This window comes from Callithrix jacchus, chromosome 4 (genome assembly GCF_049354715.1).
Source record: "Callithrix jacchus isolate 240 chromosome 4, calJac240_pri, whole genome shotgun sequence".
NCBI classification, from domain to species: Eukaryota; Metazoa; Chordata; class Mammalia; order Primates; family Cebidae; genus Callithrix; species Callithrix jacchus.
This window is the reverse complement of record NC_133505.1, coordinates 18,556,005-18,568,984: the sequence shown is the minus strand read 5'-3', so window position 1 is coordinate 18,568,984 and position 12,980 is coordinate 18,556,005. Positions and strand designations below refer to the sequence as shown.

Genomic DNA, 12,980 nt, shown 5'->3' with positions numbered 1-12,980 from the left:
CTGGGAAGTGTTATCCTTGGTAAAAGTTTGGCAAAAAGGATGTGTTCAAAATTGCCTCTTATATTGGTGAACTTCAAAGTGTAGATTTATAGACCGGCAGGGAGTTCCAAAATTAATGTAGTTGCAATAAGGGCAGAATTTTTCATTTTTAATAAGGAAGAATAGAAAGTAGAGTGTGGAGAGATTTGCTTCTGAATTACATGTATGCATAATATATATGTAGGTGTGATATGGATTGAAACGTAAAAATATATTTTTTCTGTGTCATGGTGAAAAAAATGTAAATAATGCTTTAAATATCAGTTAACTGTCTTGTATGAATTAATTAAGAGCATATAATAAATGACTACTTTCTCTGTAATTTTGGAGAGTGTCTTTAAAACACATATTTACCAGGAAAATCATAAAAACAGGCTAAATATAAACAGGAATTTTAATAGACCTTGCCCAAAGCGAAAGCTTTTATAATGGCTGTTAGAAGCAAATTGGAGATTGTTTACCTATTGACCTGGAGCTATAGGTAAAAGTACTTGAGGAGGTGCTTATTATAGTTAATGTAGTAGTTGTCCTAAATCAATACTCTAAATTTATATACAGTGATTATCAAGATAAAAAGGTAACTTGACTGAAAATTTCAAAAATGGAGACTAGTATTTTGTAAGCAAATATAAACAGATTATTTTGGTAAGAGTTTTGTTATGTTGAAGTGCAAACAGAAAGTGGCCAGACTTCAGTTACTAAATAGCAGCTATTCTGTTAAGTGTTCGTTAGTCATGATTTTGTTGCTTTAAGCCACAACTGATTCTGTTAAGAAAAAGTTGTTTTCATTACATAATGCAAAATTACGTGCACATAAACTATTAAGCACAGTTGTTACTACTGTGAATATATAATACATATATATTACTTATGATTCTAAAGTTTGGGTGAACTACTTGCAATAGAAATAACAGTGCTTTGGTAAAAAACTACTTTTAGATGTTTTTCAAGTACTGATGTGATTTGTTTATTTATAGTTCGAATATCTACAAGTAACTCATGTATTTCATTTTGTAAAAGGGGGCCTTAGCCTTTGATTGCTTACGCAGTGTTAATATAGATTTCATGCAAGCATTCTGTATTTTTCTCTTTGAAGCAGAACTACCACCGAACGCAAGATCCAGTTTCTGCATTTAATGTGTGTTTTTTCCAGGACTATTTTTCAGCTTCACTCATCGTTTCATGAGAAATCAGTAAAGTTTGTAAATGAGAAAAATTGTCTTATTCTAAAGATTGCCTGTAGTACTCTCAAAGTATATTCTAGATCTGATAATTTGCAGGAAGCAAATAGGACATTGCTGTGGGCGATAAATTTATCAGGATGAGAATTTAGTTATTTTTGACTATTGCTGAGATGTAATATCTCATATTTCAAAGTAGCTTGCTTCCTTTGTTCTGCGGCTCGCATGTTGCCTCGGCAGGTTGGATCAATATGCAGTCGAAGGACGTTTGATCTGTAAATAGAAGGTTCTCTGAATTTTTTGCCTTTTCTGGCAAGATAGGGAGAGAGGCAGGTAGATCATAGTTTGAAGGGCCCATGGTGTGTGGTGTCTGACTTTCATTTATTTGGGGTAGGATACCATATTGGAGGCTATATCTTCCATGGCCGGTGAGCAGTGGTAGGGTCAGCATCGGAGACCATTCTGAGGCTGATGCACTTATCTAAATTGTGTTTTCATATTTCGGATATCTAAAATGTTATATAATTACCAATATTGTCTTCAATTCAGTGCAAAATAGTACCTTGGGAATTTGTTCTTTTCACCATTTTAATAAGTACCTAGACCAGTGTGTTAAATTTGGAATTGATTACTGCCCATGTCATGAAGTATGTATATCCTTATAAAATTTAAATTAATTAGTATTGAAGTAGAACATGCCTATATTTACAAAATCCAGGTGTGCCCAGAGCCCCAGATCGAAGAACAGCAGGACCAAGGCACTGCTCCCAGCTCTGTTAGTTATTGCTCCTGGGTTACGTCTGTCTGGCAGAACTGTACATGAGTAACAGTTCTGCAGTCAGTTGTATATAGTATCTCTTTAATCCCTGCCCTCCCTCAAACTTCATAGATGCTGCCAGCTCTGTGCCGCCAGCAAGGGATAGACACTTGCTGTCATGCCACATTTCAGCTCATCCTCGCCTGTGTTTTTCCATCCTTTTCTGTCTTCTGTCTTAGGTCTTAGTTCTGCTTACTCTGGTTGTTTCTAAGCTAGTAGGTATTTTGTTATATCTCTAAATCGCTATTAGGTACTTTGTATGTAAAGATAGTATTATTTTTAGATACTTGTATTAGATTACTAAACTTTTAAAGTTGTAGTTTGGTATTTAAAGTGCACTCATTATTTGCATTATGGAAATATTTATTAATTCAAAGTAGTCCTTGTGACTAAGAAATGATTAAAATTATAAATTTAAAAGGAAATATATCCTTAACAGTTTATACATATCTGTTTCATAATTTATTCACCACATATTTATTACTATGTATCTGACACAGTTTAAGAGTAGTATGTTTGCTTTACTGTATTCTTATTTGTCTAAGGTAAATTAATTTATTTTTTTTTCTGTTTTTCTTAGACAAAATTGAAGAAGCACAAAAAGAACTTAATGGGGCAGAAGTTTCAAAAAAAGGTAAATTAAAGTCAGCTTGAATATAAACTTTATTCTTGCAGTGATGCCTGTACATATACTTCATAAATGCAGCCTTATTAAATAAGTCAATATGGACATCACAAAATTAGAAATCCCTTTGAACTTATTGATACTTAAAATTTTATGGACTTTGCTTTAGGAAACGTTTTAGTTACATAGCACATTCTGTAACTGTTTCCCCCATATTAATGTATGACTGGTAGAAGTATGAAAGGTTATTGTAGCTCTTTTTTCAAAAAAGTCCTGCTTTAGACTGTCCTATAGCAATGAGAGTACCAATATAAGAGACACAGTTGGCTATGTCCATGCATGTGTCTTCATGTGTGTGTTCATGTGATGCAGTTTTTTTTTTTTTTTTGTAGTGACAAAAACCTAAGACAACTGTAACAGCCTGAATACCAGTGAGTGGAAGAATAGTTGAATAATTTGTAATATACTCATATTTTGGGATATCATGCAGCTTTGAAAAAATGTTAATTACTTTAGTTGATGGTGATGACTTATCAAATAAGAAAAACATTGCAATGTACATGTAAAACATCCTATTTTTTTGTGAAAACTAACAAAGTCAAGTGTATATGCAAGTAGATATGTGTGTATGTGTATGCATACACACACACACAGGCTTCTGTAAGATTGGAAAATGTTGGAAAGGATTTATGCATAGATATGTGTATAATAGTGGGAAGAGGAGCAAGGGAAGATGACCCACTCATTTATATACCTTTGTATTATTTTACTAGCTACAATGGATATAATTTTGTATTAAAATTAAAACTTGAAAGGAAAAACTTGGTTTTTAACATAGAAAACAATTGACTATCTTTCCAAATAATATAAAAAAAATAGATGCGATGGAGAAGACCACGTAGGGATGATTAGATAGTGAGAGAATAGTGTTTAAACACTATCTATTAATGAGCAAAATTATGTGCTTTTAATATTGTGAGAAGATAAAGTTCTCTTTATGACATTTATATTCCATGATTTATTATTTATTTTGTCTTGTTATATCTTCAAATTACAGTAGACTGTTTTGACAGAGTAATTTAGCTAATTAGGATTCTAATGGAAAGCCTTTTTACAAAAAAAAAAAAGCTTTTAAATCTAGTTAGACTGCTGAGTAGGTATCTGTAGGGTAAATAATTTCTTGCCATCCCAGTTCTCCATCTCTTGGACCAGCCTGTGAAGCGTCCAAGGTAGTTTGGGGTTGGTCTTAACATTTATGAGGTGCTTTGTAGCACCCCTCATGTCTTCCTTCTCCTCACCCCACACTCTTTCCATGGGAGCTTTGGAAGGGCCATGCATATCCTACCCTCTAATACATTCTTGCAGAAAAGCAAGGATAGAAAGAGTAGAGATGTCTCCATGCATGGTCATGTTGTCCCTTTGAAGGGTTGACTGAAGGTTTCTTCCTCTTAAATGCCTAAGGCATTTATGACACTTGGTTTATAAGAGGCCATAATTTTAAAGTTTTCTTTGTCTAGAGCCAGCCTTTTTTTTTTTTTTTTTACATCTAGTCATGGTTTAGAGCTACTTCAAGTAGCAAAGTAAATGTGAGCTTGTCTTTTTTTTCCTTGTTACTTCTTTGGCAAAGAGTTTTTAGAACAGTGAACTAAATGCCTGATAGTAAGGAGGAAATGGAACAAAGGTTCGAGAAAGAGAAATTGGGTAATGAGGTTCAGAATAATGGATTGGCCTGCAGTTGGCAGACTACATTTATTTAAGAGCTAGGATGAATACCAAGTGAGCATTGTTCTGTGCAGTTCACTGCATAGAATTACTACTTGGCTTTCAATTTCGTACAGAAATTCTGGGCAAATTAAAAATAAAATAGTTTTCTCTTTCAAATGTAAGTAAGGAATAATATCAATTTCTCTTTAACCAGATGAAAAAGAAGTCTGAGTAACAGAGGTATTGAGAATTTTGAAACCTTTTCTTGCTGTTACCTATTTTATTTTAAAGGAAATTCATTTCTTCCATCAAAGAATATACTTTAAAAATATAGTCATTCATTTTAGATTATGGTAAGTCATCTATGATAGATCTCTTTTACATTGTTTTTCTGATGTACTTTCGGTTTTTTCACCCTCTAGGTTTAACAACATTGGCTTAAAAAAAAATTTTTTTTAAATGCTGCTTATAGTTCTAAGGCGTTGTCTCCATTGTAGGTTATGTAGTCTTTAACTTATATGAGGCTCTTTTTCCCCTTCCCTCTTTTTTGTAATTATTAGGACAAGTAACTAATTTATTTTCAGAAGTATCTAGCATAGTAGTAGGGTCTTAAAAGCAACTTGCTCATAAATATATTAAAAAAGACATTTCCTCCTATATTTTAACAATTTAAAGAGAGTTAAATCTGTTTAATATAATACGGAAGCAAAGAAACTGACTTTGCCTGTCATACACCAATAGAATAAAGAAATGCACTAAATTGTGTTAATGTACTTATTCTTTTTCTCTGCTTTCAAATGAAAATCGGATGACTTTAATTTGATTTATTTTGATTTTAATCAATTTGGGGATAAATATAAGGATGCAACATTCACACAATTCTCCGTAATGTCATTATGTTTTTCCTTACAATGCTGTCTCCTGATTCCTAACACGCATTGTGCGTGACACTATTTTTAAAATTATTGAGTGGGATTTAAATGAAATAGTGACTGTCACAGGTGTGGTAATGGAATATGATTAAAATTAACTGGGAAGAAATAAGTAGATCGATTAGGAGAGCTTTTATGTGCTGTCTCAAGCTTTAATTTTAATACCTTTTTTTAAACTTGTATCATATAATGCTTGACACATATAAGTTAATATACATAGCATATTAAAGTACAAACCATAAGAATGACATGGTAATCTTTGATTCTCACACTCAATTTAAGAACGGCAATATTGCCAATACCACTGTATCCGTCCACATGCTGATCGGCAATTCACCCCATTGCCTCTTCTGTAGAGGTTTTACTGTCCTCAGTTTTGTATTCATCATTTCAGTCCTTTTAAAAAACGATTATGTCATAAAAGTATGTATCCCAAATTATATATTTTCTGGTTGTGCCTGAGTTTGAACTTCTAAATGATAGGAAATTATACATAGTCTTCTGCAGCTTTTTTCACTTAACGTTGTTCCCAAGATTCACCCATGCTATTGCACAGAGCTGTAACTTTTCGTTGTTGTAATAATACTGCACTGTATGAAACTGTTGGCCCATTCTTCTGATAGATTTAAGTTATTTCCACCTTTTGTTATCATAAACAATGCAGGTATAAATATTTTTATATCCTGGTGACCATGTGTGAGTTTTCTAGAGCATATATAGGGAATGTGGATGCTGAGCTCTACAAAATGATACTATATTGTTTTCCAGAGTCTTTTTGGGGAAACTTTTTGCATTCCCACCATCAGCATTCAAGAATTCATTTCGTGCTATCAAGTACATAGTAGTTTTAGTCTTCTTAATTTTTTTCTAATTGAATAGATGCTAAATACTCTTTTATTCTGCTTTGACTTTTGTTTCCCTGATTACTGTTGTTAAAAGAAAAACTTTAGACACAAGAAGTTTAACAGATTTTATTTAAGCAAAGAATGATTCATGAATCAGGCATCTTTCAGAACCAGAAGAGGTTCAGAGAGCTGTGCTGAGCAGTGTGAGCAGTAAGCTTGTATAGGCTGAACGTGGAAACAAATTGAGAAATTACCTGATTGGCTGCAACTAGGCATCTGCCTTATTTGGGTAGCATGTGATGAAGCAGTTGCCTTATTTGGGTATGATCTGACCAGTTGGCTGCCTGGGATTAGATAAAAAGTAGCTATTTGTTACAAAAAAAATATTCTAATTTAGGTTGTATTTTGTTAGGTCTTAAATCAAGGTAAGGAGACAGCCTCAGGCAAATGGCCTCCTGCTCATTTAATTTAATAATGTCAAACATGTCTTCATTTACATTCCCCCTTACCGAAATGCTTGCTAGCATTGTTTGTCCATTTTGTAAAAATTGAGTTCTTTGTCTTTTTCTTAATATATTTTGAATAAGTATCTTTATTCATTTCATGTGCTTTATTTTTCAGCTTAATTTTATACTTCATTTAAAGTGCCTTTTAATAAATAGAAGCTCTTGGTTTTAATATTGTCAACCTATTAATCTCTTGCTTTTGTGATTCATTGTTTGTATTTTTATTTGTCTTAAATTCTCTACCACAGTCGCGCGTGTGTGTGTGTGTGTGTGTGTGTGTGTGTATTTATTTATTTTCTATATTTTCTTCTAAAAGACTTCCACATTTCAGATTAAAAATCAATCTGGAGTTGTTCATTTTTAAAATAACATTTTTAGTTTTTTAATGTAGTGCAAGTTCGTATTTAAGTATCTTTTTTTTTCAAATGGATAACCATTGCTAATATTGTTAAATGTCCCTGAAACATTTAGTATGTTTTCCCTTTACAGTTTCATATTTTGATTTTTGTATGGGTTTGTTTCTTAGCACTCTGTTCTGTTCTGTTAATTTGTTTACCCATGTGCTAATATCACAATGTGTTAATTACTACTTCATTGTCTTCACATACAGTGTACAATAAACAGTGTGAACTATGTACAGTAGGGCAGATTCCTTGTGTTATTTGCCTTCAGGAATGTTTTGACTATTTCTAGTTCCTTGCTCATTTATTTGAATTTTAGAATCAGGATTTTAAAAAAACTTGGTGGAATTTTGTTTGAGTTTCATTGGGGCAAACTGACCATCTTCACAGTTTTTAGACCTCCTATTAAAAATATTGTTATTTCTGATACTTGTGTTTTATTTAGTGTCTAATACTTTTCTCCATATGAATCTTTAATGTTTTTTTGCTCTATTTTTTTAGAATTAAGTGTTTTGGCCATTTTAATGATTTATTTTGTACAATTGTTTTCTAGCTCCTGGCAAATAAGAATGCAGTGTATTTTTGAATATTTATTTTATATCCAGCTACTTGGCTGGTGAACATGTGAACATTGTCTGCTGGTGTTTTTAGATTTTCTTGTCATATCAACTGGGAATAATGAAAGTTTTGTTTCTTTGTTTTAAAATCATTGTTTCTTTTATTTATTTTTCTTGTCTTGCTCAGTCATCTCCAGTAGAATGCCAACAGATATCAGTAGTATTGGCATCCTAGACTTGTTCCTGATTTTAAAGAAAATGCTCATATATATATATATATATATATATGTATGGTTTTTTTTGTGGGAAGATAGTCTATATATTTTTTGGTTGCTTAAAGGTGTTATCTTCTGTTTTTTATTTGTTGAATTTTTTTAAATAATAAATTGATTTTTATTCTTATCACATATGTTTTGTTTGTATGTAAAGATGATCTTATTATGTCTTTTATTCTGATGTTTAAATCTGACTTACTTGTCTTTAAACCAATTTGGTCATGATGGTTAATCTTAATCACTGCTAGATTTGATTTGTTAACATTTTATTGAAGAATTTTGAATCCGTGTTCAAGACATTGGTCTATATTTTTATTTATTTTTTCTAGTTTTCTTTGCTTGATTTTAAGGGTATACTGGTTTGATAAGACGATCTGAGTACTATGTGCTTCTGATTCCCAGGAGCTATTTGTTTAATATTAGAATCGTACCTTTGTAGGCAAGTCTTAGAACATATTTTGACTTTTGGGAGCGTCTGGGAGGGACTGCAGGGTAGGCTTTTAACTCCCGATTCAGTTACTTAACAATAAGAAATTATCCAAACATTCTATTGTCTATTTTTTATTGCTTCTATCATTCTTTTGTGCCTTTCCTCATTTTCTTGATTAGTGTTGCCAGCTTTCTATGTTTTACTTTCTTTTTATTCTGCCAACATCATTTTCATGATACTCTCTTGTTTCATCCTTCGAGTTTCATTAAATTTTGTTCTTTATTGTCTTTTCCTGTCTTTTTCTTTTGGTTTATTCTATTATTCAAATTTCTTAGCTTGGAATTCTCATTCATTTTTAAGTCTTTATTCTGCTCTGTTGCAATCACTTAAAGCTGTTAATTTCCTTTTAAGTATTGCTTTAGATGTATCATAAACAAGCTTATATTTGTTTCATTCTTTTCTTCGCTGGTTTCTTCTCTGACCTTCCGCCTGACCCTAAATCATGTTTGAATTTTTTTTCCCCACATGGATGGGGATCTTATTTATTTTCAGTAATTTCTCACCTAATTGTAGATGTTGTTAATTTTTTTTTTAACCATTTAGGATATCCAAAATTATTTCTTCTGTTTTTGAATATTGTGTAATCAGAATTTTCTGAGAATGTGATATAAAGTACTAATAGATTTTATGTTCGAAATTGAGCATTTTATAAGTAAATTGATCATTTTGCCGTGATGAAGAAGCGGAAGTTGAATGATGTTAAATAACTTAACCCAAGGGAGTGCAACCAGAAAGCACATGAGGAAAATTAAGCCCATGCCTTGACTGTGCTGTTCTGATAGTATTCCCTGGTATAACGGGATAAGATCTGTGTTACAGTGATAGTTGAATTTCTGGTACAGTTATCTTTCTGTTCTAACTTACCCTTTTGAATGATGAGATTAAGATAGCAGTCACCTATAAAAATGTTAGAATGATCCAGAATAAAATAGGATTCAGACAATGGCCATAGAAAAAGGTAGAGATTTTACATCAGCTTTGCATTATGATTTTTTTTTACATTATTCTCTCTCTCAAATAAAAACCTACAGTTGCCACTATCGTTACCAGTAATTGCTTTTCAGCAACAGTGGCATCACTCTTACATTATATATTTCAGCCCCAGAACATTTTTATTTTTTAAATAATTTCTGTGAATATTACCATCTATATAAGTGTAAGAGGGCCTAAATATATATAGGTAGCTTATGTGGGTTAAGAAATATAGCAAGGAAATCTGTTATAGTGGTACTGAATGATATTCATATTTGCTCTGAAAAGGCAGTTGATAAGTGGGATTTTTGTTAACATAGGCACAGTTTTTGCCCTGAAATACCCTTCTCTTATCTGGGGAAGCTTGAGGGAATTTAGGTTCCTGTGTAAAATGAGACTAAGTCAGAAGTGAGAGTGGGACTCCACTGGATCAGTGTCAGTAAAAATGCTCCTTTCTTGCCTACTTTTCTACATTAAAAAAAAATAATAATAGTTTTGATATTATAAAAATATTATAATAATATTTTTTTGACGATAACATGAATGAGTTTCCAAGGGGTGAAAAATAGTGACTCTCATTTAGAACAATTTTAATTACCACATATAACATTTTTTTAAATGAAGGCTAATTTTGAATAAATATTTTATGTTGATAAGACAGTGCTTTATTGCCAATGACACTCTCTTTCTTAAAACTTCTGCTGAGTATAATTAAGAAAGTCCAAGAACATATTCTTCTAATTAGGGATGACAGAGTCCTTCCCATGTAACACTGAAATTTAGGTGGTATAATAGAAAAGTTGGGCATATTTTATAAATTAAAATGAAGAATGTCAGTACTATAAAAGATAAGATGAAAATGTTTTAAAACTGCGAGAACATTTGTACAATAAAACAAAACTTAATAGGCTTACCTTAGAAGGGTATTGACAGTTTACAAAGTGAATAGCGGAAAGGCTAGTGAGGTATTTTTGTGAAATGTCTGAATGATAGAGTATTTTTAAAGGAATGCAGTTTTATTATTTTAATATTATATTGATGCTAACTAGTGTATTTTTTAACCAGTTATGGTCTTTGGGTTTAATAATTAGGAAATAATGTATTTTAATGATCATGTTTAATAGAGGTTTATTTTAAATGGCAGTATTTGTAGTTCCTACTCTCTCAGTATTAAATGCCCTAAAAATTATCATATTTTCTCCTTGTAACTCTCATAATTTATTTAGTAAATTATTATGCATCAGCATTTTTTTTTTTAGCCCTGAGAAGTAGATAGGGAAGAAAAAGTCTAAGCCCTAAAGGAGCTCCCAAGCGTTAACCAGCTCTTACCCAAATCATCATAAATCCTGAATGGGTTGAGCAAAAATTCATGAAGTAGACTGGCAGCCGTGCCTAACAAATTTCCCTTGAGAAAACAGCAACAGATTTTTTATTTTTTGGAAAAGAAACTCATCTCCTTCTTTTACTATTAAAATTTCAAATTTAAATATTCATGTCTTATGAAGTATATTCTCTTAGTATAATAGACAGTGAATGCTGTGAGCTTGAATTACAGAGAAATTAGTATTATTTTAATTATTTGTGTCATCTGTATAAGTTAAAGGTATCATGTGCTAACCATGATACTTTTATATTGTCAATATTTTGGGATTTAAAATGCCACGTCAATATTTTGAGATTTATAAATGCCAAATCCCAAGAGATCATTGCCTTTCACAGATAGACTGCCAGCTTTATAAAAGATGATTTGCATAATGATATAAACAAAGCATTTTGTAGTACATTAATGTAAAATAAATGTCTTCAAATATCCTGTCCTTAATGTGTTTAAGTTCAGAATCACAAAACATTGCTCCTTAAGAAATATGAAAGGCAGAAGTTCTCAATATTTTCTAACAGTGTTACCACCGTCTGTTGAGCCATTTATTAAATTAGAGACTTAAGTAGCTAACCTGATTTTAATTTTATAGGATGATTCATAGACTCATATTCTTGTGCATACTTACAGCATATTTCATTGACTTCAAAATGCTATTGATTGCAAGATGCACAATGATTTTATGCATCCTTTAGCAAGGAGAAAAGTCACTGCCGATTAAGTTATGACACAGTGCTCTTATAATTGATTAGAAGATGCATCCTGATTTTAGAGAGATTAAAATGTTTTTTAAAATTTGTCTTACATTATATTAAATACATATTTATGTCCACTGCTACATTCTTTGACAAGAGAGTTAAAGTAATTAAGGTCATGGCGTGCGGATTTGAGCTGCTTTGACAGCACCCCTGAGGACTGTGAAAAACAAAGGAATGAATTTTATCTTAGAGGCTCATTTGAGGATTCATAGAAGAGATACAAGGGGGAAAAACCCAGGTTTCGTTTGTTTCACTTTGCTTCTTAGGTAATTCACTTCATGCCATATGTCGCAGTATTTTCTGTATAAATAATGCCACAGGGTGACTTATAAGGATAATATGTGTTGCTCTTCATCTATTTAGGCTTTTCTCCAGGTTTGCTACTGTATTCTCTGTGTAAGACCAAAAAGAAAGAAAGAGGCAAGCTTGTATATATATTTTGCCTTCATAGAGACTTCTTGTCATGTTTCCTTAGAGAAGAGAGCAGACATGTTGCATAAAGATGAAGAGTATAATTTGCAGGGAGAAATAGTAGAAAATAAAAATGAGAGAAGGCAGATAAATTGAAGACAGATAAAGAACTAGGAAAGTCTAGAAAATGAATTTAAAAAATTTAAAGAGCAAAGCATGGAAATAACAAAGTATCATTTAACCAAAAATATGATGTTCTTTAATTTTTTCACTATAAAAGAATACCTTTTATTGTTTCACTATACAATAACACCTTTTATTGTTTCACTGTATTATATGGGGCTATGCTGTACACAGGAAATTTATCAAACTTTGAAGGATGTATCTTAGAATTTTTCCCTGAATACCAAGCATGGGGTATAAAATTATTTTATTTAAGAAAACAGTTGGAAGTAGCAAATTAGAGTCTGTGGATGAGTGGGAAAGGGCAGGAAGAGGACGGAAGAGCATGGCAATGGAAACAAATGTATGTGGTAACATTCATGCATGGCCTCATCTGTGGTGGGAGATGGACTGCTGGAAGCGGAGGGGCAGACTCCATGGGAGTCCAGCCCACTGCAAAGGAGGAGCGGAGCCTGAGGGAAATGTCACTGAGTTTTTGGCCTGGAGGAGTGTGTTTATTTCAGCAGGCCCACCCCACAGCATGTGGTTAGCTATTTAATAACTGTTTAACATGTGAAGGAAAAAACTTGGTAACAGATGCAACCTATTGCTGCGCACCCTCACCCTCTCACCTCTGCCGGGGTCCCCTCTTGTTTTCCCCTTAGAGTTTTGCCTACAGTCATAGTGCAGCACTTACTACAGTTACTAGTGCATGTAGTAGACGTTCGACAAATGCGTATTGAATCAATGATGACGGAGGTTAGAGGGGTCAGAAAGGATGGATTCCTTTACAGGCAGGATTTGTAAACAGTGTTTATTATTGCTTTCTTTTATTTCTTAAGTGTGGTTAGATGTGTAATCTAGATTGCTTTTCTGAAGTAAATTGTTTCTTCCATCATATTAAATTATCTGGTGCAGTGATGTATA

The 12,980-nt window shown here is 32.4% G+C and overlaps 1 protein-coding gene across 6 annotated transcripts in view; it reads left to right on the top strand.

The window, feature by feature from the left end:
• Positions 1-12,980, top strand: part of HIVEP1 (HIVEP zinc finger 1) — a 153,523-nt gene that overhangs the window by 75,722 nt on the left and 64,821 nt on the right. For all 6 annotated transcript variants that reach the window (XM_078368358.1, XM_035294917.3, XM_035294918.3 and 3 more), the window contains one exon: positions 2,618-2,671. In XM_078368358.1, the coding sequence (XP_078224484.1) occupies positions 2,618-2,671 (54 nt within the window). The remainder of the gene's footprint in view (positions 1-2,617; positions 2,672-12,980) is intronic.